The 24816-nt window shown below is 41.9% G+C and overlaps 1 protein-coding gene across 7 annotated transcripts in view; it reads left to right on the top strand.

Annotated features, from left to right (window-relative positions):
- The window catches only part of LOC146352515 (transducin-like enhancer protein 4), a 166179-nt gene that overhangs the window by 77919 nt on the left and 63444 nt on the right, over positions 1 to 24816 (top strand). For 4 of the 7 annotated variants that reach the window (XM_084834245.1, XM_084834243.1, XM_084834239.1 and 1 more), the window contains 2 exons: positions 8815 to 9019; positions 10925 to 10941. In XM_084834245.1, the coding sequence (XP_084690371.1) occupies positions 8815 to 9019; positions 10925 to 10941 (222 nt within the window). The remainder of the gene's footprint in view (positions 1 to 8814; positions 9020 to 10924; positions 10942 to 24816) is intronic. The other 3 variants (XM_084834246.1, XM_084834244.1, XM_084834242.1) reach the window with 1 other exon arrangement.

Raw genomic sequence — 24816 nt, 5'->3', positions numbered from 1 at the left:
AAGCTGTCAGCAGTCTAAGGCACAATTTAAACTAAATTTTGTAGTAATTAATTGCTGTTTTAATGTTAGGATTTCATTGTTAGTCCTTATGTCTGGCTGACCCCACCAAATGGGCGGCTACAAGAGAAAGGGCCTTTTTTGTGGTAGGCCCCAATTTGTGGAATGCTCTCTCCAGAGGGGTTTGCCTGGTGCTTTTGTTACAATCTTTTCAGCATCAAGTGAAGACCTTTTCTATCTTCCCAGACGTTTTAACTTGTAATCCTAAAATCTTCTTTATGTTTTTAGTTCTGCTGTATTAACAGTTTGCTTCTGCTGTTTTCATTTCTTTTCCATTTGATGCTGTATTTTAATGGTTTTAAACGTTAGTGATGGGTATGCAACTGTTGTAAAATAATAATAAATAACGGACACATATCTAGGCTGAACATTTTGGCTGGGCAGAGGATCAGTAAAAAGCAACATCTCTTGGAGCAGTAAACCGCACTTTTAAAAAGGCAAGCAGTAACTTGTACTTCCAGAAAAACTTGATGGATGTACAATCCCACCCACCCACCCCCACCATCCAATTTGGCAGCTGTTATCATTTCTGCTCCCCGTCTCTCATACCTATGTCTAGATACAAAAATGCACGTGTGTGTGCAGACAGAGAATAATATATGCCTATGTTGTGTGCGCGCATGTGCATGCATTCCTAGATTGCGCACCACTACTTCATTCCACGGTTTATGTTGCAGCATACAAACGGAGGCTAACACTTGTGTACCTGTTTATCACTGAGAGAAATGTAGCAAAAATGTAAGAACCAGGTATGCGGTGATGTTCCAAAAAATACAATTTAGCACAAGAAGTGCTGAACCTCAATTTTTAGCAGTGACACTTTAATGATAGGAAGCCTGCAAAATTATTTGCTATCAATTGTGAAGGCAATAACAAGCCTTGGTGGTTTTTCACACTCTCTGTGTTAAGTGCTTTCAGAATGACAGCATAAACTGTGTTAGAGAACTCCAAGGAAGTAAAACTGATTAAAATGTTCATGCTTGAATGGTGCTGATGGAATAGTTCATTTGGACTTTCTCTACCTCCTGCAGCTGAAGCTGAAATATTAAAATTCAGTGGATTTAAATCTTTCTCCCCTCAGCTCAGGGAAAAAAAAACATTACATTTTAATAGGTTTTAAACTCATAATTCACTGGTTTGGAGCAGTACTATTAAATCTATTTAAATATTACTTGTATTACTAAGGAAATGATTTAAATGATTTTGCCTGTACTGTTTCTCATTCATTTATGAATATGAAATATATATATATATATATATATATATATGTATGTGTGTGTGTGTGTGTGAGAGAGAGAGAGAGAGAGAGAGAGAGAATGTGTCATTTTAAAGCCGTCTGGGTGATTTTTAAGCATTTTGCTTGATTAATATGGTTACAGTACTTGCTTTGGAAAATTAAAAATTGGTTGAAAGCAAACGGCAGACTTCAGAATAATTCACATTTTGTATTGCATATAATTAGCCGACTTTAATTGTTTCTCATTAATGCACTAGTTGTAAAGGAATTCCATTCTATGCATGAGAATGAAATGCCCATTACCCCATTTTGAAAGGTCTTCTAATTTTAATTTTAGTAAATAGTCTATTGGTCAAAGCTTTCATAAGATAATTGAGTGCCAGTCAAAAGAACAATACGTTACTTTTTCTTTATATTTTCTGACATATTTGGGGCTTGGGAGGGAGGTAGAAAATTCTGGATAGCCATGTGGTATAGATAAGTGCATACAAGTTCTAATAAAAACTTAGCATCAGCGCATGCTATTATCCCCATGGCGCCACTGGTCCGTAGCTCATGCTGCTAAATGCTAATGCATTTTTGCACTGGTGCTTAGCACAGGGAAGAATTCTGTCTCGATGTGTGAAGGGGCTGCTTTTTGCCTTTCAAATGAGTTTACTCTTTGGGTCTTTGATCTGAAACAAAGGTTAAGAAATAAGGGCTAGGCTACTGCCTGGCATAATTTGGCGCAGCCCCACTGATTTCTGTTGACGTATCTTGATTTATGCTGGCTGAGAGAGTCTGCTTCTGAATCTATATTAGGGAAGAGGATTTGGCTGTCCCCGTCGATTCTGAACATTTTGATTTAATGCCGGGGAGGGGGGAAGTTTTCATTTTCTCCGTGAATTATGGATGGTAACAATTTCAGTTTGTTTAGTAAAGTCATTTCTACCCAATGTGTGCCTGTTCAGAGCTGCCAACCTCTGAGAGCCAGGAAAGGTGTTGTATAAATTAGTAATAGACTGTGACCTCTGTTCAGCAATCATTTATTTTTCTGGCTTTTTATTGTTTGATCAAAGGCTCTGCCTATATTAAGCTGTGCTTGGAGCTTAAAGGCTGTAAAATAAATCGGCTACCTCCTGAATACTGTACACAGATTGTTATGGTGGGAAGGCAGAAGATGGGCTGGCTTAATGGTGTGTCTGTTTCCTGTTGTCTTGTTTCCATGTTGTAGGAAATGCTGAGAGATGATGTATGTTATTTAATTGCAGTATTTATTTGTGTGTGGAATAGGCATGATGGCTTGGCTCAAATTGTGTCTGGGTTTGATATTATATGATTCTCTTCAGAGAACTTAAATTAAAGTATGGATATTTCACTTGATGCTGCAGCTTAGTATACTGCTTAAATAAGCTGAATATATTTCTGGTTGGATTGTAGTATTTGCTTTGAGGTTGTTTTTCCCCCGGCTTCAATCCTGTTAATCTTAAGGTAGCGACTGTGTGGTGAAGGCGCCTTCCGAATATGCTCAGCATATGGTGGTATCAATGCCATTTTCGAAAGAATGCTAGTTTTCAACAATGTCCCTGGCAAGGTAGTTCCAGGTCACCTTGGTGTATTTGGCAGGGTCATCTAGAAGGTAGCCCAAAGAACGATATGGCACCTACCTTGGTGTCATTTCAGTGCCTGGCAAAGACCGTTTTATTTTCTCACGCCGTTCCAGCTCAAGTTTGTTTATTCTTGCCACTGTTTCTATGTTACTTACATATTGTTTACTTTTGATCCCTTTACCTGTTTATCTACAAGTAATTCATTTTTATTCTTCTGAGCCATCCTGAGAGCTTGATTATAGGGAGACGCATAAATACTTTAAATAATAGAAAATAATAATTTTAAAAGATGTGTTTTGCCTTGAACAGATTTTTGTACTTTGCCATAGTGATTCCGGCTGTGTTTTTCCGTTGAATGAAATGTGTTGTGAGATGAATGGGTTTTGGTTGGCAAAAATGTAGCAAAGCCTGACTTAAAAGGCAAGCACATGAAAAGTAAATGTGGGCACAGCATTATTTAGTCTCTTGGTCTGTTTTAAGTTTCACAAGGGAGGTGCAAAGGGAAGCAAAACCTCTGTGGGGTTAGAAATGGCAGGCTGCCCTATCACCTCCATCAGCACATGTGGAAGCATCTCAGCTACATGTGTTGCTGCAACTGGGAAGGTGCAGCGTAGGAATTCATTTCTTTCCCCGGTCAGTAATGCAAATGCACACCAATTACACAGGGTAGGGTTAGAGATTTCAGGGAGCTACTCAAGGTTCCCCCTGGTCTTGGTGACCTCACACTTTGAGAACCATTGGCTTTAAAATGAATGTACACATGTCTCCCAATCACCTGGGCTGCCCTGCCATGGTAGTCCCTAACCTGAGCAATGGATTTGGGCCCTACTCCCGAAAGTGTCACAGAATACAAAACCATAGTTTGAGGTGAAGTCCAGTAAACAGTGAAAGGCTTATGATGATCACTGTAAGAAGCTCATGATATGTTATGGTCACAAACAGTTTTCATGGCCACGTGGACGAAGTTTCACTTCTGAATTTTTCCCAGCCATCCCTGTTACGAACCTTTAATTTTAGTGTGAATATTCCCAACAATTTTTTTTTTGAAAGGAGAAATATTACTGAATTGCATGGTTGTGTGCAGTTTTTAAAATCTCACATCACTTGTTTGTAAGAAACCACAGCAGACATCCTTTGTTATGATTTTTGTTCATTTGCAGGCTTGGGTCTAGTAAAGTAGCCTTTCCCAACCTAGTGTCATCCAGATGTGTTTGGCTACAAATGGCCACGCTGACTGGGGATTATGGGAGTTGCAGTCTAACACTCCGGAGGGCACTAGTTTGAAGAAGGCTGTAGTAATGCTTTGATGGAAGATTGAGATCCAAGAACTTGTATTCATAGGGGCTAAGCAAGAGTTAATACCACTGTCTGGTGGATGGGGTGAGGAAAGCCTATTTACTAATCCTACATATTGAACATACCAGCTCATGTATTAAAGAATGTTTACCTAGATCGAAGTCTATCACAAACAGTGGTTATTAGGGACCAAGATGTGCCATGCAATGCTCAAATTGTAGGGGGACCCTTAATGAAATCCACAAACTGAACCTCTTGGCTCCACCCAATTTTAGTCAATTATGCTCTTTCCCTCTAGCCAAGGGGGTTGGGAGAAATGGAAAGGGGGCTTGTCCACCTCTGGTCCCTGTAATTTTAGCACTGATGCTATGCCAGTCAAGTTTCCTGTAGGACAAGAAATTAATGTAGGACAACAAAGTCAGATGGCCCAAACAGAATTACAAAGCTGCATGCCAGACAAGACGATGTTTAAAGAATGCACGACCACAACAAAACTCCCCTTATCTAGTTCATTGGCTGAACAGAGCCCTATTCAGGCATTCCTTTTCTGAGTTTAAGTATTGTGCAAGGGGATAGCAAGCACGAGTATGCTTGCTCTGCCCCTCCTTTATCCCCTCATGTCACCCTCCACATATTGAGGGCAAACTTCTGCATTGTGGAGCCTTTTCTAACCATGTGGTATTCCCTACACAGTTTAGAAACTTGGGAAATCAGGGTTGTAATTTTCATATGGAGGGTGTCAAGAACTTCAGTGGAGGGGGGTGGGTCTTACATGCTCATCCACACTCCCTCACATGTTACCAAATTCAAAAAAGGAACACCTCAATAAGGCCTAGGAAAATTCCCAAGGCACTACCTAAAGCAGGTGTGGGGACTGTGTGGTCCTCCAGTTGTTGTTGGAATGCAGCTTCCATCAGCCCTAACCAGCATTGTCAATAGTGATGGATGATAGGACTTGTAGTCCAACATATGGAGGACCACACATTCCCCATCCCTGACCTGAAGGAATGAGAAGAGGAGCTGAGTGGTGGATCAGTGTTCATTTTTTTAAGGTTACTTTTCCATTCAGGAATATTGGCAATGGTGGTGAGAAGATACCTTCTATTCTCCTGCCCTCCGCTAGGGGTGAGTTTGTGGATGAGTAGGTTTGAGGTGTGTGAAATTGGTCTTAGCTGCTGATTTACTTTTGGAGATTTCTGTGTCAGCCTATCAAATATTTCGGAGTCCTGTTCTTCTGTCCCGGTATTCTTCCCATATAACTTTCTAGGTTTGCTTGTTTCTCCACTTCTCAACCCACCCTGCCTCCCATTCTATTCCTTCACTTGGTAGCTGTTTTTGTATGCAGTGTGACTTGAACAGTAATACTAATGAGAGTATTTTAATTGGATGTTGCTTCTATTTTCCGGGCAGTGTGAAAAGGACATACATCCAGCATGCATGTGGGTTGAGATATAAAGTGAGGTCTCTGCAAGATTAATTTGTCAGTTAACATTAGAAAAGTCTCTGGGTTGGAGGAGGATGTTAGGGCTGTTTGGATAATGGCAATGAGCTTTCAGGGTCTATAAGGGGAAAAGCACTAGATTACTCTGGCATGGCGCTGCCTGGAAGATATCCAGTAGAAACCTGAATCCTTTCCAGGAAAATAGGCTTCTGAATGTGCTGACTCTAACAAGAGAACATTAGAAGCTAATTTGTCCATGGTTTATAAGCACATTGTGCTTTTAATTTGATCCTTTTTAGATATGTAGGGAGGGGATTTAAGCTTGCTATCAATATTAAAGATCTCACTCTTAGGAAATGGCGGTGAAATCAGTGTTAAAGTTGAAACCTTTCCATCACCATCCCTCTTTTTCCTCCCAGATTCCTTTCAAGTACACCAGAAATGAGGCTGATTCTCATTTCTGTATTTTGTTCCTGAGTATAGATGCAAATTACATAAAATACATATACGTTTATGGGTGGATGCAAATTACACGAGTCGCTTGACAAGTGTGAAGGATCTAGGTGTGAACAGTTTGACCTGCTCCTTTAAAATACTCTGACGAACTGGGCTCCTGCTGCCAAGATTTTTAAAGAGAAACGTGCCATGTTCTGCATGCACATATGCTTTTGCTCAACTAGAGGCTTGGGTATCCCTATCAGAGTACAAAATGTAAAATGAGCATTGGCCTTCAGTTCAAAAATCTTGATCAGAGTATTTGATTCCAGCAAATTAATTCAGAAATGACTGCCTTAAGTTTGCTTGCCTTCTAAAAGATAATCAAATGTTTTAAAATGTTGATACATTGATGTCTTGTGCTGCTGGCATTACAGCAGAGCCCCAATTGTCTCATCTGCTCATCAAATAGATGCTTTTTGTATACCTGTAAAGTAGCAGGGTGTGGACATAAGATTGTAGATAAGAACAGCGGTGCACACAGAATGCTGCCCAATTTATGACGCATATTGGCATAATTTGATGGCATAATTGGCATAATTTGTATTACCCAGTAGGATAGTTGGAAGGTAGGTTGGGAATGGCTGTATCACTTCAAGTCAACACTACGTATTTTTAAAAGTCAGTTGTCTTGCCATGCTTTAAAAATATGCGTGCTGGGGAAGAGAATCAAAATACCCCTGAAAATAACATGGCATTGCTGATTTTCCCCCATGCCCATTCATGAAAACAGTTGTAGAGGTGCAATCGCTGAATTATGGGAGGAGTGCGGAAATCTTCTTGGCCTAATCCACAGATGCATAAAATCTGGGTTTGGAGTGGATATAGATGCAGGTTAGGAAAGTTCTGATCTCGTCTTTGTTTGTACCTCTCTTTGAAGGCCTGTTGCAAGGGCCCTGGCTGTGATCAAGAACCTTACTTGAATATGGTATCCCATTGTTGGCTGGGGTACTTCATTTGCCTAGCTGACAGTAGGATGGGGCTGAATTACTTGGATCACATTTTTTAAAGGAATGTTCCTATATTTGAAATTATGGCCTGAAAAGTGACTTCAAGGTTAATTTCAGTTTGAACAGGAGCCAACTGTTGGCTAACTTTTGACATTTTGGCCCGACGCACCTTCTGTGGCTAAAGCATTCATTTTAGCTCAAACAGAAGCCCAATGTTGGTTAACCTTTCCAAAACTCTAGGACTGTGTGATTGTAAAACTGTAAATCTGATCACTTGTGTGCCTGGTTCCAATCCAGGGTGAAAGCGAGAGGTAATTATATATACCTTTTTCAGATAATGAATTTGATTGCAAGGTAAGATTTGCAAATAATACAGAGTTGCAATTTAGATAATAGGCAGGGAGTTTTGAAGGGGGTGTTTTTGATGCTTGGCAGTGCAGTTGTTTGTTTTCTGAAAGGGACAGGGCCATTCTTAAAGGAGAGGAGACAGTAAATGAGACTCCATTTGCTTAAATAACATGGTCTGTGAAAGTGCAAGCAGATTTCAAAGTAATTCTGTGAGCTATTTGGTAAAGGGGGTGGGTGGAGCGGGCTATATTGTCGGTGCCAGGTGTGAAGTGAAACAGTGCCCTGTTGGGATAGATTGAGCGTGACATCTTTCCTCCCTCTACCACCTTATCTCGCGCCCCACCCTTCTCATTCAACAGCATCAACAAACCATCTACCCCACAATGGTTAGTGTAGTAGAGAGCTTGATGCAGCCTAGGCTGAGGTCAAGCACTCCAATTCTAACCTCTCAAGGGCTTTCTCTATGTGTTGCCAGTGTACTGGTAAAAATGACTTTAAACTCTTGTCAGCGCAGTTACTGGTGCATGCATCACAGTCCCACTCAAATAAACCTGTCACAACACAGAGTCAGCAGCTAGAGAAGAGTACAAGGGCAGGCCTCTAGCTTTTCATTCGAGCATCACTAAACGTGCACAGAGTGCCCAATTATTTCAGCATTATTGAGCAAGCCTACAGGAGGACCAAAGACTTGCTACATTAGATTTTCTTTAGTAATTTGCTCAAGTACCGCTGAGGACACTTAAAGGACTTAAAACGGTGGCTGCAACCAGTTTCCTTTTCTGGATTGTTAATTCAGGTTTCCTCTTTCAAATTAACTCTCACTGCATGCTGTGTGGCAGCTCTGGGAGAATTGTTTAACTCTAATTTTCTCAATTTTCAGCTTCCTTGCTAGAAAAAAAAGGAAAGAAACAAAACTTTATTACCGCTGTTGTAGTTAACTCACGTGTTTTGATTAGATGCGTGTATCTGTGCGTAGCTGCTCCTGGAAGAATGATGTCGAAGGAGTTGCACTTGAAATGTCAGGGTTTGGGGTGGTTGGTCCTTTTGGATACTGTAGTTGAAAAATAGTTTAATAAAGCTGATAACATGCAGCCTTCCCCCACACACCCCATTTCATCCCAATACAGAGCTCTTGTTTCAGGCAATTTGTCCTAACCTGTTTTCCAAAGAATACATGATTATACACCTCGGCCATGAGCAGCAGTAGCATTCATCCTATGTCCTTTCCCTATACTGAGATACTGCACTGTTTTTAACTGGCGGATTAATTTGTAGCAAAGCAGGGCCACGGATGGGTTGACAGCCCTTGAAAGTACACAAGCACAAGGCATTGCACAGCTAACGGCACTTGGGGTGTGCTTTCTTGGAACAAATTCAATATCTGTGTTTAATTTTTCACAGCAGCAGCAACTCCAGGCACAGCATTTGTCGCATGGACATGGTCTCCCAGTGCCTCTCACACCACACCCTTCTGGATTGCAGCCACCAGCCATCCCACCCATTGGCAGCAGCGCTGGCCTTTTAGCCTTGTCAAGCGCCCTTGGGGGACAGTCCCATCTCCCGATCAAAGATGAAAAGAAACATCATGATAACGATCACCAAAGAGGTAGGAGATGCTTCACTGGTCTCAGGGAAAGATGCTTCTCTCATTCCACCGTACACTTTGCTCCTTTGTGGAAGATGGGGTGGGTAACAGAAATTTGGTGAGTTTCCAAGGGGTACCCTCAACTGTTTCAAATCCATGGGCCACCCTCAATTGATCAAAGGTCCCTGTCTCCCTTAAATGTTCCATCAATTCTTCCTTGCTTCCCCCTATTTATGTAACTCCTTCCCTGAACAAGTACATAGTGCCATGCCACCTCTCTCCTTTGCTTGAAATCCTTCCCCAGTACCCATGTTTCCCAGGTGGTCTTTGGTTTATCTCCTTGACCTCATTCCCAACCATAGCCAAGCTTCACTGCATTCGCCCACTTTTATCTCTTCCTAACCTTGTCTTCCCTTCCCTCCCTATTTAGTTTCCCCATTGTCTGTTTCAGACTTGGGGCTTCTTGGGTCAGGGACCCGCCTACTTTGCCAGTTTAACTCTGGCACTGTTTTAGTGTTGCGGGAACAAACCTGTATCCGCCTTTGGCTTATGCACTTCTTTGCATGAGAAGATCACACAAAGCCTCCACTGCTTATTGAGAACCAGCCACAGTTTCATGTGACATTTGAACTCGTGTTCTAACTTCTCTTAGTCAGTAAACCAGAATAGCCAAACCTGTTTTGGATCCTGTTACGTTTTAATTAATAACAGTTAAAATTAAGCACACCATCTCTGATTCAGACGTCATAGGGAATGGTGGTTTAGTTCTAAACTGAAAGGGGAAATGAGCCTGAGGTTTAGCATTAAGTCTGAACTGGACCGCTGCGCAAAAAAGCTCCCAAACCTATAATAATAACAAAAGAGGGTATATGCCTGCCTGCCAATACCGTAGCACCAAGACCGTGAAGCCTAAATACCTGAAACATGGCCTACATACTAAGGGGACCGTAGATGTGTGTACCTTGGAGTCATGTTGTTTTTAAAATGCATCCATTATTTAAATTAATGTAAATGTGTCTGTGGTTGAAGCCTGCAGTTACACCTTCAGCCACTAGGGGAAGACTTCTCTAACCAGCATATACTTTTGCAGTCCATACAGTTTGAAGGCAGGGGAGATTAGTGGGCCAAGGGACACAGTCATATGGCTGTGGCCCCTTGCTGTGGGTTAGCCCCCCCCTCAGGGGAATGGAGTGGACAGACCCCTCCCCCAGGATGCCATGGGGTGCACCATGTAAGGGGCTGTGCTTAGGTGTGCCAGGGTGTGTTGCTTCACTCAGACAGGGCGGGCATAATGTGTCCAACTCTAACATCTGTGTAAGCTTGCTTGAAAGCTTCGCTGTAGCAAACTAAGGGCTATTTCAACCTGTGAGAAACTGCGTCCATTCAGTAGTAATAAATAATACCTTACCACACCCTTGCTTTTGCAAGTGCATTGATTGCTACAATGGTGTTGTTGTTAGACTTTAGAGATTTCAGCAGGCTGTAATGCAAAGAGATAAGGATGGAATATTGTGCTTAAGAACTGTGTACTCTGTTCCCATCTCTTTCTTGGGGGAAAAAAGTCTTGGTCCTATATTGCATCATAGACTCCCATATTACTGCTATAATATTTATTGCTAAGTTTGCCAGTCAACAGATATATTCAAATGATAGGTTCAAGTGTATAGAATTGGTTGCTTAGTTTTTGAATCAACTGATATATTCAACTTTATAGAATTAGTTGTACAATATTAATAATCAACTCTACAGAAAAGTTAATATTTCAGCAAAAAACCCATTTTTTTCAGTGGGGCTCAGGTTTCTTCCTTTTTCTTTTTTCTTTTTTTGAAGTATAAAATTGCATAATTTTATGTTAAAATAACTTGCATTTGTCTCTCTCTTTACTTCTTTCGCCTGCTTGTGTTGCCGCTGCTGTTCTGCATGAAGACAGAGACTCCATAAAGGTAAGACTCCATTTCACAGATGGAAGGAGTAGTTTAAAAGAATTGCAGTGCATTTTACTATGGTTGAACTGAAGCACAGGAAATGCTATAACTAGACAGGGAGATCCATATTGGTTAGCAGAATCTTGAGTAGACTATTCCAAAAGCGCTACATAAATGAGAACTTTGTACAAACCCAGCTCCACACACAACCCTTGCTTTGAAAGAAAGCATGAAGGGTGGGGTGGGCGGGGGGATTACGGGATCATGCCAGCTAGCCTTGCTGCCTTTGCCCGGAGTGGAAACGCTTCCCCATTACTGGCTGGCATGGGAGGGGCTCTGTCCCAGTCAGTGCAGGGGAGCCCTACGTGCATACATGAGTACCCATGGAGAGCTCCTCCTCACCATCTGCACAGCATGAGGAAGTGTTTCCACTGTGGGTGGCAGGGTGTCTGGCCATGTTGCGCATCAGCATTAGGTGGGGCAGGGGAGGTCATGTGAAACTACTTCAAGGCAACTTCAACTAATAAAATACCAACAGCTATTGGATGATATTTTGGCCAATGAGTAATATTTACATATACTTCCTTGTTGGCTGATCCCTGAGAACTACACCCTACTCTTATCAGAAATGTATTGAGGAATAAAAGACCCACAGTCATGAATTGGTGCATGCAATTCATGCACCAGTTTGGAAGAAGCTTGGTGTTCCAGGAGAAATGACACTCGTGGGACTTTCCCCTGCTACCTCAACTCCTAAATCCCAAGAAGTCCTTCATTCCAGTTTAAAGCTCTGTAGAGATGAATATGGTGGGAAGACTGCTCTTTGGGCTTGTCTCCCATCTGTTAAATAGTTGTCTGGAGAGACTCCCATAATTTCAGCCTAGTAATGAATATTTTCACTGGAATTAGTGCTGGTGCCTAGAGACTTTTTGATATTTTAACACAAATTAGCTGTACTGAAACATGGCCTTTCAGATCTTTGGGTATAAAAAGCATCCTAAATGTGAGCACTAATCTGTTGTCAAGCAGGAACTAAGTCATATGCCTTTGTAATAGTGGCCTCCAACCAAACTCCTGGGCTGGTATACTATGTAAAATAGAATCTTTGAGTTAGTCTAATAGGCTGGAAAAGAGTGAGTTGTTGTTATTTTTTTAAAATGTTTGCCGCTAACTAGCTGAAAGGGTCTAGCTCTAGTGGCAACTAATATATAGCAAAATCCTAAAACAATTTGATGGATAAAAAACCTAGAAAAAAATTAAAATGAACATTTTAATATAGTCTGTCCATAGCACAATAAAATAACTTCAGCCATAAAATTAAAAGCCCTTCTGAAAAAGAAGTCACCAATGAACCAGCCAACTCCTGTGGCATAAGGGAAATTGGAACCTAGCGATTGCCCTCCAAAACGTTTTGATGCAGTGTGAAATGAATTACTTATGTTCCGGCAAAACTCTGGAGTAGATTGCACATCCAGAATAGATTCTGCAATCCATTTCAGGCCTTTCTGAGGCCTCCAACACATCAACAAAGCAACAGTATTACTGCCTTCAGCATCTCAGAAGCCTCAGATATGAGAACAGGACTAGTTTGACCCAAGGGAGGCTCAGGCTTCACAGCACTCACCTCTCATATTCCTGGAATGGGCCCAGAATAGGCTGTTCAGTGATGCTCATATTGCTCACCATGCCGGCTGCTTCTGGTGAATAAGGTGAGCCTGAGGTTTTCTCTCCACACCACAGCTGCAGAGTGGGGAGGGATGATCCCTGCCCCTTCCACATCCCCACCGATGAGTAGGTGCCTGAGATTTGTTTTAGTTCTGCACTTCCCGTGCACAATCAGAGAGCCAAAACAAACCTCTGCCACCCTTCTCTGGCTCCCAAGCTAGAGAGGGAAGGCAGAGGCACATCGTCTTGTCTCTCTACCTGTCAGGTGGTTGGCATGCCAAATGCTCAGCAGAGGCAGAGAAAGCCGGCTTGCCTCCGCAGCCCTTCGCTGGCTCTGAGCTAGACAGAGATGGCAGAGGCACATTGGCTTGTCCCTGACTTCATGCTGCCCCTTTGAAGCAGGGACATCTTCCAGCAACCAGAAATGTTTGGTGGCTTCTTTTCCCCACCCCGCGCATGCTGCTCACACGGCTGCCATTTCCCTAATTACCCTTGTTGTGGTGCAGGTTGCCACGTCATCTGAACCTGCCAAGTTGTGTGATGAGACCAGCTTCCAAACCACCCTATAACTCCTACAACAAGCTATGGGTTGTGGGGTGGTCTGGAAACCAACCCTGCCATGCACTCGCTGGGTTTGGACACAACAGCAACCCGTGCCATGGCGAGGGTCATTAGGGGAATGGTAGACACATGAGCAGCATGCGCGGGGTCGGGAAAAGAAGACAACATGGCTTCTTTTCTCCTCTGATCATCCCAACCTGGCCAGTGACTGGGTTCACACAACATAACGTATACTCAAGGTTGAGTATGGGTTGAGTGTGGGTTGTCGTTGAACCCAGCCTTTCTAACAGACCATGGTTTGTTAATCACAAGCAACCCACAGTTTACAATCCAACAATAACCCATTGATTCTTTTTGTGCATTGTTCATGGTTAACAAACCATGGTTTGTTCATGCAGCTGAGTTTACACAACACAACATTCCATGGTTCAGCAACAACACATGGTTCAACAACAACCCACACTCAACCCATACTTAACGTTGAGTATGGGTTGTCATGTTAGGTGAACCCAGCCAGCATGTCATGCACAGAAGGAGGTAAGACGCTGAGGGACAAAACAGCAGAAAGGCTCCTAAGAGCTATCCCCTCCACTATTGCTACCCGCAACCAACAGGATGCAGAGAGGTTTTCTTAAGGCAGGCATCCTCACAGGCCCTCAAGAGTCTTTCACGTAGAGAACACCTCACTTATGCATGGTACTTACTGGGTCCAAATTGAAAATGGTGAGGAGTGTTCCTGAGCAGAGCAGTATGAAGATCCAGATACAAAGACGAGTTCAGTAACGCTTCAAGGCTACCCTGAATGCTTCAAGGTTCATTGTGGTGTGGTGGTGGTTAGCATGTTGAACTAGGACTGTGGGAACCCAGGTTCAGATCCCACTCAACTATGAAGTTACTATCTGTCAGCCTGCCTCACAGGGTTATTGTGAAGACAAAATGGCAGGCAGGGAGAGAACCATGTATTTTGCTTTGGGATCCTTAGATGAAAGGTGGGATCTAAATGGAATAGATCACTAAATAAATAAACTTGGGTTTTCTGGTTGCAAACATTTGTGGTTGGAGTGGAATTCTAGATGCCTCTTAGAAATATCAACTTCTCATCCAAGAAGCCTTTTGTCTAATGTAGGAACAAGAAGTACCAGGGTGACTTCATATGTACATTTACATGATTACATTTACCACTGTGGGTTTTCCTATGCACATTAAGGCAATGTTACTCCTTCCTTATCTCTCTCATAAAATAGGAGGAGTCTGCAGCCTGAACCCTGTCCCAGTCCACTGCTGGTGCTGTTTACAGCTTTGTCATGTTGCAACAGAGTGAAATGGACCCTGTTCTAGTCCGTTTCACAGTTACTCTCTGGGTTCTTAACAGCTGCAAACTGACAAGAACTGTCAGTTTTCCATCTGCAGTCATTTTCAGCATGTGAGGTGGTGGCAATAGAACTGAACAAATGTAGTTCAGTTTCCCAAAGAATGTGGTCTAGAAATGCACCCCCAAGAAAGAGAATCTGTCTGCCTATACACACATGCGTGTGCGTACACACATACACACACACGCACAAGGGTTCCAAAGGGGAATAACAATTAGAACAAGTTCAAAACAAACAAAAACAATACATTTCAAAATCCAACAGTCTCTGTAAATTAATGCCAGCCCTCTGAAATATTTTCGCACTCATCTTTGATGTCAAAGTGGTAGATTTATCATGTCTTGATTAAAAAAAAAATCTTAGTGTTCATCTCCTTCCATATGAGCCTTCCCATGTGCTCCGTTTGTCTGGCAAGATCTTGCTTTGAATACCTTCGGTGTCTGAAGTTAGGTTGGTGGCTGCAAGGAGGAGGGCTTCCTCTGTAGTTGTGCCCTCATTACGGAACTCCCTCCCCAGAGAGGCCCGCCAGGCTTACTCTGTTTTGGCTTTTAGGAAGCAGTAAAATAATGCGTGAACAATAAATAAATAAAGAGAGAGAGAGAGAGAGACCTTTAAGGTAATAAGCTGCTGTGTGCTGCTTTTACTGTTGCCATATTTCTGTTGTGAATATTTTAAATTCATTGTGTTTTAACATGGATTATGATACGATTGGTATGTATTATGATATGGCTGTAATATGCTTCTGGTCTGCTTGGGCCTAAAGATGGGGTATAAATTTAAAAATATCTGTAATGAACACTGCATTCACTCCTTTTAAATTTTCCATGAGTTTGCAGCCCACCTTTATCTAATTAGCGTTTTGCTTTCAGGGTCAGTGTTACTGGCTTTTCCTCTGGATATATGTATATACAATGAATAGGGCAATGTAGGGCTCATCAATGAGCTGCACCCTTCAGCCATGTCTGGTGGCCCTGCAAGGTCTTAACAAGGATCCTATTTTTTTCCGTGCTTGCCCGGAACTGCAGAACACAGGGGTTGTCTAGCAGCTATTGGGCAACTTATGGCTAGATGGCTACATGTGACTTAGTAGGGGAAAAGTAGTGTGGGCCTGTCATATGGATGGTTTATAGTAAAAAGAACCATGCTTATGTCCATGTGCTTTTCCAAGAGTGCATTACTAAAATACCAAAATTCTTTATGACATTAAAAAAGAAGAAGGCTATTATTGCTCTTCCTTTTTTTCACTATGTAAACACTGAAAATTTATGATTAGAGATGGTTCGGGATCTGATCATAAACCTAAGAATGGCATGTTAACAAATCCTGTGCGAACTATGAGCATATATAAGCCATCTTGTATGCAGGCCAGCATTGCTCAAAAACTGAAGATAGGGCAATAGAGATTAACCAATGAGGTGTGTCATTGTTCAGGAGATGAGACTAATTCATCTGCAATTATTTTGGGTTACTTTTTCCCCCTAAGCCATTAGGTAGGCATCTGGAGTGACAGCATGCAAGGTGCAACTCTTTTTGTGCTGATTTATTAGATGGTGATAGCTGCAAATAAATGTTTGTCTTGTTCAGCCATCAAGTCACAAGTTGGATTGTGTCCGCATCTAGGGCTTGTTGCCAGCTTTGCAAGGTGAAATAGTTTGCTAATTTCCTTAAATGTTATCCATGATGCCCAGAGTAGCAGTTAGTTGCTTGTTCTATTGATCTGCCCTCTCTTAAGTGGCTCCTGGTTAAGAAAGGCTTTTTATGATTGTCTGCTGTGCGACTTGAGATGGTTTTTATCAGCCAGAACGTGCCACTTGCCAGCAGCTGGAGACTGTGTGCTTGTATGAAATAATTTATTCATGCAAGATAATGCTCCTTAACATTTAACAGGTAATGAACGTGACATAAATTTCCTCCTTGCTTTTAATTTTTCCCTTTCCTCTTCTAATGTGCAAACAGGCAGCTCTGGTGCTCTAAATAATAAGTAATTTTTGGCCATCTGTCAAAAGGAAATTTCAATACAAATTTAAATTAATGGTGCCTGAAATTTTTTATAGCTCCTCTAAAAGCCTCTAATGTGCAGAAAATTCTGAATCTGCTGGTAGTAATTAGTGTACCATGTAATGAGGATGTGGGCAATGTTATGCAGCCCCAGTGTAACGTTTTGATATGGTAGCAAAAGTTTGATTTATACAAGGTTGTGGCTGGGTTTAATTGTGAGAGACGCTTTCAAGTGTTTTCTTGAAGATACAGATTATTAAGCAGGGCAGATTTTAGAATAGCTCATAAAATGTAAATTTAGGTGTCGCTGTAAGAATGAGATAATTAAGGTAACCTACTCACTGGTATGAAGAGTGAAGAAATATGTCCAACTGTATTTTTATTCCCATATTTTTGAAAAGGTGCTGCTACCACCATTACATGTACTGTAGATTTTGTCATTCGATCTTTCCCCTCATAATTACACTGGTCCTGACCCCCCCAGCACCACCAACCTCTAAGGCCCCCTGAGAATAAAGGATTCGCTAAATCTAGAGACCTAAATCAATGCAGGAAGAGGATTATCTTAGGCCAAAAGTAGAGAGGATCCGTGAGAAAGTGATGCAATATTTTCTTGCACAGTTGTGCAGGAGAAAATACATTTCCACTTCTTTAGAACTTTTGAAATCAAGATAGACTGATGAAACTGCAAACCACAACAAGATGACTGTTGCGAACTTGAATAGCTCTTGTGTAACCTGTTTCATGTTGCTCACTGGAATTATGTGTTTATGCCAAGGGGCTAGCCGATGAAATGGGTAATGGTAATTTAGGCTGGAAACCTAAACAGACATTAAAGAGTAAACCCCATTTGACACAGTGGAATTTGTTCCTCAGTAAACATGTCCAGGATTGTGTGGTTGGAGGTGAGCCCTCTTCATGAGTTAACTATGCGATGGGACTTCATGATCAAGGGTATCAGGGCTGTACTGCTGGTCTACTCTTGAGGTTGCACGGTTTCCTGGCCCTGGTCTTGACATTCATGCATTAGGTGTGGATATCTGCAGCAGGCAAGCCTAAGCGTATACACCCTCTGCCTGTTCTAAAACCCTACAGAAGGCTATACACATAGAGGTCTCTGCGTGTTGGCTTCTCAGCTTTGACCAATGTGGGCGGGGCGAAAAAGCTGCATGATCTCAAGGCCAGTGGCACAGCCCTGCTGCTCTTTGATCGCATGGTGTCCCCTTTGTTTGATTAACACATGCAGGGGAGTAGAGCATAGGTACATAAATATGGGTGAAAATGTGGAAGCCTTGGCTTTTCTGTATTGTTGGGCTCCAGTTTCATGCTGATTAAAGTGCAGTGTACATAATATGGAATCTTTCACCAACATTGTCTATGGCAAAGGTGCAATTTGCCATTTCTGTGCTGATATGCCACAAACTACCATGGTTTTAATGCTTTCTTGCTGCCCTTCCTAGCCCTTTCATGCCATGGTGTAGCATCTGAACTGCCATTTCCAGCATGGGGAATATTAGTTTTCCTTTTCTTTCAAGCTGTGGAAAGTTTTTTGTGGGTTGATGAAGATTGTGCCAGCAGACTGTCTTTAATTATTTGCAATGCTGGCCTATGGCCTGTAAAAATTAGGGACTTTGTTTATTAAGCATTTTCCTGGATCAGTGGTAACTCCCATAGTAAAGTAGGAATAGCTCCTCCTACTGGGATTCCACCCCACCCCCTGGCACCAATGGTGGAGGTTGGGGGTCTAATAAAATACCTTTGCATCCTTATTTGGCAACGTAAATTTGCGCCTTTGTAATTATTTTAGAAAGAAATTGCAAGTGGCACTTTTGGAATGATCTAAGCTGAGAAAGAATAAGGAGAAATACCTGTAGCATAACACCTAGTACTTTTTAGTTACATTGAAAGGGTGCAGACATATGGACACATTGCTTGCATCTCTGTATATGTACATATGTTCTGTGCAATATTTTTTCCTACTCATTGATAGTGCTACAGCCCAACTACCTCCTGTATTGAGACAGAAAAAAATCTCAATTTGTATTCACAAAAATTGTGCACCTTTGGTCAAAGATGTGCATGAAAGTGACTCGCTTTATCAGGAATTTGTTGACTATCAGTCCACTTAATCCTCTGACTCACTGCCTGTATGTGCAAACAAACTTTGAAACTGATGACCGTTCATTGGTCACTGCTTAGCAGCTCTTCTCTCTCCCCACTCTTAGGCTGATCTAACCATGTTGGATCTGTGGGCTCTATCCACATGGTGAGTTGAGTGTCATCACACCTTCCACTTTCCTGAGATTGCAGGCATGCAGCATAGGTAATGCTCAGAATCTCAACAAAAGGAGTTCAAAAGCAGCAAGTGGCAGTTTCCACTCCATTGCAAAGATTGACATGAGTTTAGAGCAGCTTTCCCAGAATAACATTCGATAAAGAGACCCAGTGTGACTTACCCTTCATTTCAGAAGGGTACATTTCCCCAGGGACCCCTAGTATTTTTTTAGGGTGTGTGTGGTGGGGGGGAAGAGATCACTTCATCACAGACTAATTCAGTGCTTTTGTTGGTCTGCCAGTACAGCAATTAGTTCAGTATTAATTGATACCTGCCTTTGGGCATGTAGGCTGTAGGGAATGTAACAGGTGCTCTAATTCCAGAAAATGTGTTGTAATTGTTTGTGGAGCAGATGAAGAAATATCTGTGGAGCAGAGCTAGTACTCAGGTGGTGAAACATGAGTGGACAGATGATGTGATTGGGTGAGACGGGTTTGCTGGTTTGCAATCACATCCAGTAACTGCTGAAGCGAAACAAATATTAATTAGCAGGGACCTGTTTCTTGTCTTGGTCTGCCTTAAGTGGCTGGTTTTGCATTTTACTTTATCATGCCCTTTCCTGTTGTTGGGTCAGGAATATTTTACACATACACATTTTTAAATTGTCATTAACCTTACACTCTGGTAAATGCCTTCTGATGTACTCCTCCAACCCGCCCCTTTTTATATTTCTGCGTTTCTCTCATATTGATGGTGTTTCTGATGAAGTAATTTTGTGCATTTTAATTCAGCACAGAGCACTCATTTAAGAATAACTGCAAGTATTCTGGTTTCAACAAAGCTGATACTTTGTCTTCCAGTACTTATTTTACTAAATTTTTGGCTGTTCTGGTGAACCTTGAATCCAGATTCTCCATCAGGGAGAGGCAATCTGGTGTCCTCCAGATGTTTTCGCCTACAGCTCCCATAATTTCTCGCCATTGGCCATGCTGGCTGGGACTGATAGGAGTTGTAGTCCAAAGCATGTGGGAGCACTAGGTTGTCTGAACCAGCTAGTCACCAAAGAGAGAAAAATGTACATGGTTGTAAGTTCCAGTGTTGAATAGGCCTGTTAAATGTGTCCAATGGCAACAGAATGTGAAGTTATAAGAACATAAGAAGAGCCATGCTGGATCAGACCAAAGGCCTATCTAGTCCAGCATTCTGTTCCCACCCTCCCACTTATGTTCCTCAGCAACTGGTATATTGGAGGTAATATATCGCTATCATTACTAGTAGCCATTGATAGCTTTATATTCTATGAATTTCTTGTAGCCCCTAGAAAGAGTCTGGGGGGGCACATAGGATTGTTCACATTCTCAGCCCCAAGGTTGTAGACAGTGCTGCAACCTCGGAGCTGGGAATCGGAGCTCCCTGCCCCCTTGTGGAGTATGGAAAGAGGGCAGTTCTGTGGGCGGCGAAGGGTGAAGGCTGGGGCAGTTGGCTTACTCTGGCTGCCCCAGCCTCCTTTCCACCCCCCTCCGCAAATCCCCAACTAGATGGGCAAAAACACCCATATAGCTAAAATACAGAGTGGTAGGAAGGTGGGAGCGAACATTGCCTCCACACTCCTCCCATGCTGCATAGGATTCCCATCAGCCTCTGAGTTCGGAGGCTGATTGGAATCCCGATAGGATTGCGCCCTTAAAGTCGTCCAAGGTGGTGATCATAACTGTTTGTTGTGATAGCAGATTTCATAGATGAATTATATGCTTTGTGAAGAAGGGTTCCTTTTCTCATTGAGGAATCTCCCACCAAGCTATGAGGGAGCGAAGTCTGGGATAAACCTGTGTATGGACTGTATCACTTCAAACTGTTGGTATGCACTCCCATGATTGAATAGTTCTGCCTGCAGAAAGCTAGGTGTCAGGGAGAATGGATCTAGTCTAACCTTCACCAAACTGGTGTCCTTCAGATGTTTGGACTACAACTCCCAGCATTCCTGACCATTGGTCAGCTGGGGCTCATGAGAAGTGAAGCCGAAATCATCTGGAGGGCACCACGTTGGGGGAGGCTGATCTAGTCTTACCTACTCCGTGACATGCTAGCTTTCCATGTATAGGAAATATATTTTGTGCAGAAATACATTTGATCATGTGAGCCCTACCTTGCGGTCTGAAGGAGTACAGCCTAGGCACCTAGTTCTCACTAGGTAAAACAAGTATTTTTAATGGTTAAGGTATTGTCCAATTCCAAACTCTGTAATACCTCTATCCATTCCATCAATTCCGAATATATTTCAGAGAAAGGGGGAGATTACTGAACTGTCTACCTTGAGATTTCCCAAGCTGTCATATAGTTTTATTATCATAATTAGCTTTCATGTGATGATATTAAGAAGAGCTACATTTTATTCATTGTGAACAAAACCTGCATGAAAATAGCATACTTACATTTCATGTTCACATAATGTCTAGTCTAAAGATGATGGCAAGAGGAAATAGGTGCTCATCAAACTTTACCAAAGCTGAATTTTAAAAATTGACTCGGTGTTCTCTCAGCTGTATAAATTGTCTTCTGCATTTCTCTCCTAAACTGATAAGCTCAGAATTAATTATAAATAGTCTTACAAACTGTACCGGGTTCTGTGTAATTTGAAACATCTACTGGGTTTATGGTCTGGGAGATATTTAAGGAACCTGGCATTAAAATATTTAAACAAACTACCTTATGCTACTAATGGTTTTAACTTAATTTTATTTATATATCAGTATCTCAATATCCCTTCCTTTCTTTAAGGCAGAGGTAGACAACCTGGTGCCCTCCAGTTGTTTTGGATTACAACTCCCATGGTCCCTGACCATTGGCCATGCTGGCTGCGGGATGGGAGTTGTAGGTAAAGATGGATGAGTCTGTCAATTGCAGTTTCTCATTTTTTCATTCTTAAGTTCGATTCATATAGAACTTTGGAGAAATTCCCAATCTTAACTTCAGTTCATCCTAGTGCTGTCCCGAAAATTTCAATTCTTCCACTTTTGGCATTTTGTGGGGGGTGGGGGTGAAATGAAAAGAGGCTGGGAGAGGTGAGAATTTCACATGACTTTCTCCTTGTGGTGGAGGACAGGATTTCCCCTTACCTTTTTAAGTGTAGGTTGTGGTTGAGGGGTGTTCTTTCTATTTTTTTATTATTATTTTTTAAAAATCCCCTACTCTTGCAGGAGCCCAGGACTCTTCTCCAGCCCATCAGCTCTTTCTGAACTCCCAGGAGACCACGTGGCCTCACCCTTTCCAATAGGCATTCAGGCAAGGCTCTGGGGCTGCAGAAACTTCTTTGCAAAGCACGAGCAATCAGGGATTTTAGAACGTTGGACTAGAATTCTGCTCTCCCATGCATCAACACAGAGCAAGCAAAATAAGCATTTTTCTAAAGCTCCCAAAGTCCCATTTGTTCTTTGGAAAGAAGCCTTTTGCAAAGAAGCTTCTGCAACCTGGGAGTTCTTCCTGAATGCCTACTGGAGAGGGCGAGGTCACGTGGTCTCCTGGGAGTTCCAGAAGTGCTGCCAGGCTGGAGAAGCCTCTCATGCTGGGGATGTTTTTCAAGTAAAAACACAAAGAAATAGAAAGATCCTTCAGCCACCTCCCAAACTTAAAAAGGTATGTGGAAACCCTGTCCTCCTCACCAGAGAGAAAATTCTCTGAAATTCTCCCCCTCCCTGCGAAAGAGGCAGAACAAACAATGCCTCTTTTGCAGGGAGAGATTAAAGAAACAAGGGGCAGATTCTTAGAAATTCCCAAAACAAGGGGCAAAATTCAGCACAGCACTAGTCCATCCCAAGCTTTGAGATTCTTTTTTTTAAAAGTTCACATGAAAACTCATAAGCATTTTTGTACACATTTCACATACATTTTTGTATGCATTTTTGCCTAATACACACACTTTTTGCAAGCACTTTTCCTAATGTAATGCATTTTTCATGCTATTTTCCCTAATAAATACATTTTTGTATGCAATATTTGCTGGGAGAACACTGCAAAATTCCAAGAAGAGCGAATTTTGAAGGATAACCGAGTTTCAAAAGTGTGATACTAGGCAATTTTGCATTAAAATGTGAAGTAAATGAATTTATCCCCCATTCCTAGTTGTAGTACAAAACATCTGGAGGGCACCAGGTTACCTGCCTGTGCATTAGAGGAAGGGATACAGATGTGAGATATAGATACAGAATTAGTTTAAAACCATTAGTAGCATAAGGTAATTCCTTTGAATATTGTAATCCTTAAATATCTCCCAGACAGAGTAGTGTTATATTAACCTATATTTAAGGTACACCGGGTGGCATATATAAAGCTTTCTCTTTTAAAAAAAAAATCCTTGTAACGATCCTGTGAGATGGGTTAGGTGAGAGAATGTGACTTGCCCAAGGTAAATCAGTTTGATTCATGCCTGAGTGTGTATTTTAACTGTGCAGTCCTGTTGCTGCTACAACACTCACACTGCTATGCTGATTGTAATTCATGCTACAGTAGCAAAATACAAGTTGCTGGGGGAACATGAGCCGGATGGTGCTGTTGCATTCATGTCCTGCTTGTACGAAAAAATGTTGGACTAGATAGGCCTTTGGTCTGATTCAGTACAGCTGCCTTTACGTTCTTAAGTGAGAAAGGGGTACAACTGTACTAAAACTATATCAAAGGGAGTAACGTAACAACATTTAATTGGTCATTAATAAATGTAGATTGGAAATGAACAGGAGCTTTTTTTTTCCTGTTTACTAGTAAAACATTCTGAAATAGTAGAATTGCTGTGGTATTAGAGGATTGTACTACTTTAGAGTAGGGATGTATAGACTGTGTAAACTCTGCACCATCTGTGTTTCGCAGATTGTCAGGTGCCTTTCGTTCCATCATCCTCCCACAGACGGATGCAAATAGTTTTTTTTGTCAGGAGGAAAAATACAGAAATAATTACGTAAATATTTACATAAGTATTTACCTAAGTATTTACATAATTTACCTCAGTACATAACATTCAGTGTATTGTCCCCCATTCTATTTAACGTTTCCTCAGCAGAAACTTACATATTTTTCTACAGATTTATATGCATAAATTTCAGGAAAGCAAAAAAATCATCCAGAAGTCCACCGGCTCTGCATGGCCTGAGGAGGGTCGCTCCACAGTGGATTCCGCAGGTCGGATTCTTAGAAATTCAAACTCATTTTAATCCATCTCAAATTTCTCTAGCATCCCTACTTTAGAGACAGAGGCCGGATCCTCATGGAAATGATGAAACCCATAGTGGAAAATGGTTGAGAATAAAATGCATGTCTCTTTAGCATCAGTGTAACTGACACAAGGGCCCATTTTCCCATTACATAGCAACTTTCGTGTCATATTTTAAGCATCCTCCACATACACAGGTTGGATCTCCCCCCCCCCCACCCATGCATCCTGTCTACCCGGTGTGTTTTGGAAATGTGTCCCAGCTCACACCCGTATCTTCACCTTCCTCAGTTATGGAAAGATGCCTAGTTGGCACCTTTTCCATCTCCCTCTGTGTTGGACAAGTGGCCACATCAAACCCTTCCCCTGATGCCACAGGGTTAAAAAGGGAAATTATTCCTTATGGAAACTGGCCATCTTCATGGGGGATCCTTGAGTAAGTTTGAGTTTCCTCTTTAAGAAAATCTAGCATAGACTATTTAGAGAGTACACAGCAAGTAAATGGGAAGTTAGATGTTGGTTGCCCACTTCCGATTGGGAAATATATGTAATCCACAGCTCTTGGCATTCCTGTCTCTTAGAAGCTAGGACTGGAGTTGCTAACGTGGTGCCCATGGATACCAGTATGCTCATGGACACCTCTGTTGGTGCCCATCGGGGTCCCTGCCCCTGATGCTTTTTATTTCTTAAGATATATATATTTATTTATTTAAATTAACTTGAGAGGCTGGTATTCTGCAAAGTGGAGTTCTGCCCTCCAGCGCCATCGTTATTAGGGTTCAAAGGAGTGGCTTTGTGTTTTGGAGCTCAGACTCCACCTCTGC

The sequence above is a fragment of the Heloderma suspectum genome, chromosome 2 (assembly GCF_057233095.1).
Source record: "Heloderma suspectum isolate Gila_16-S chromosome 2, 16-S_ref, whole genome shotgun sequence".
Taxonomy (NCBI): Eukaryota; Metazoa; Chordata; class Lepidosauria; order Squamata; family Helodermatidae; genus Heloderma; species Heloderma suspectum.
Note: the sequence above shows the minus strand (reverse complement) of the source record. Positions and strands in the feature narration are given on the sequence as shown.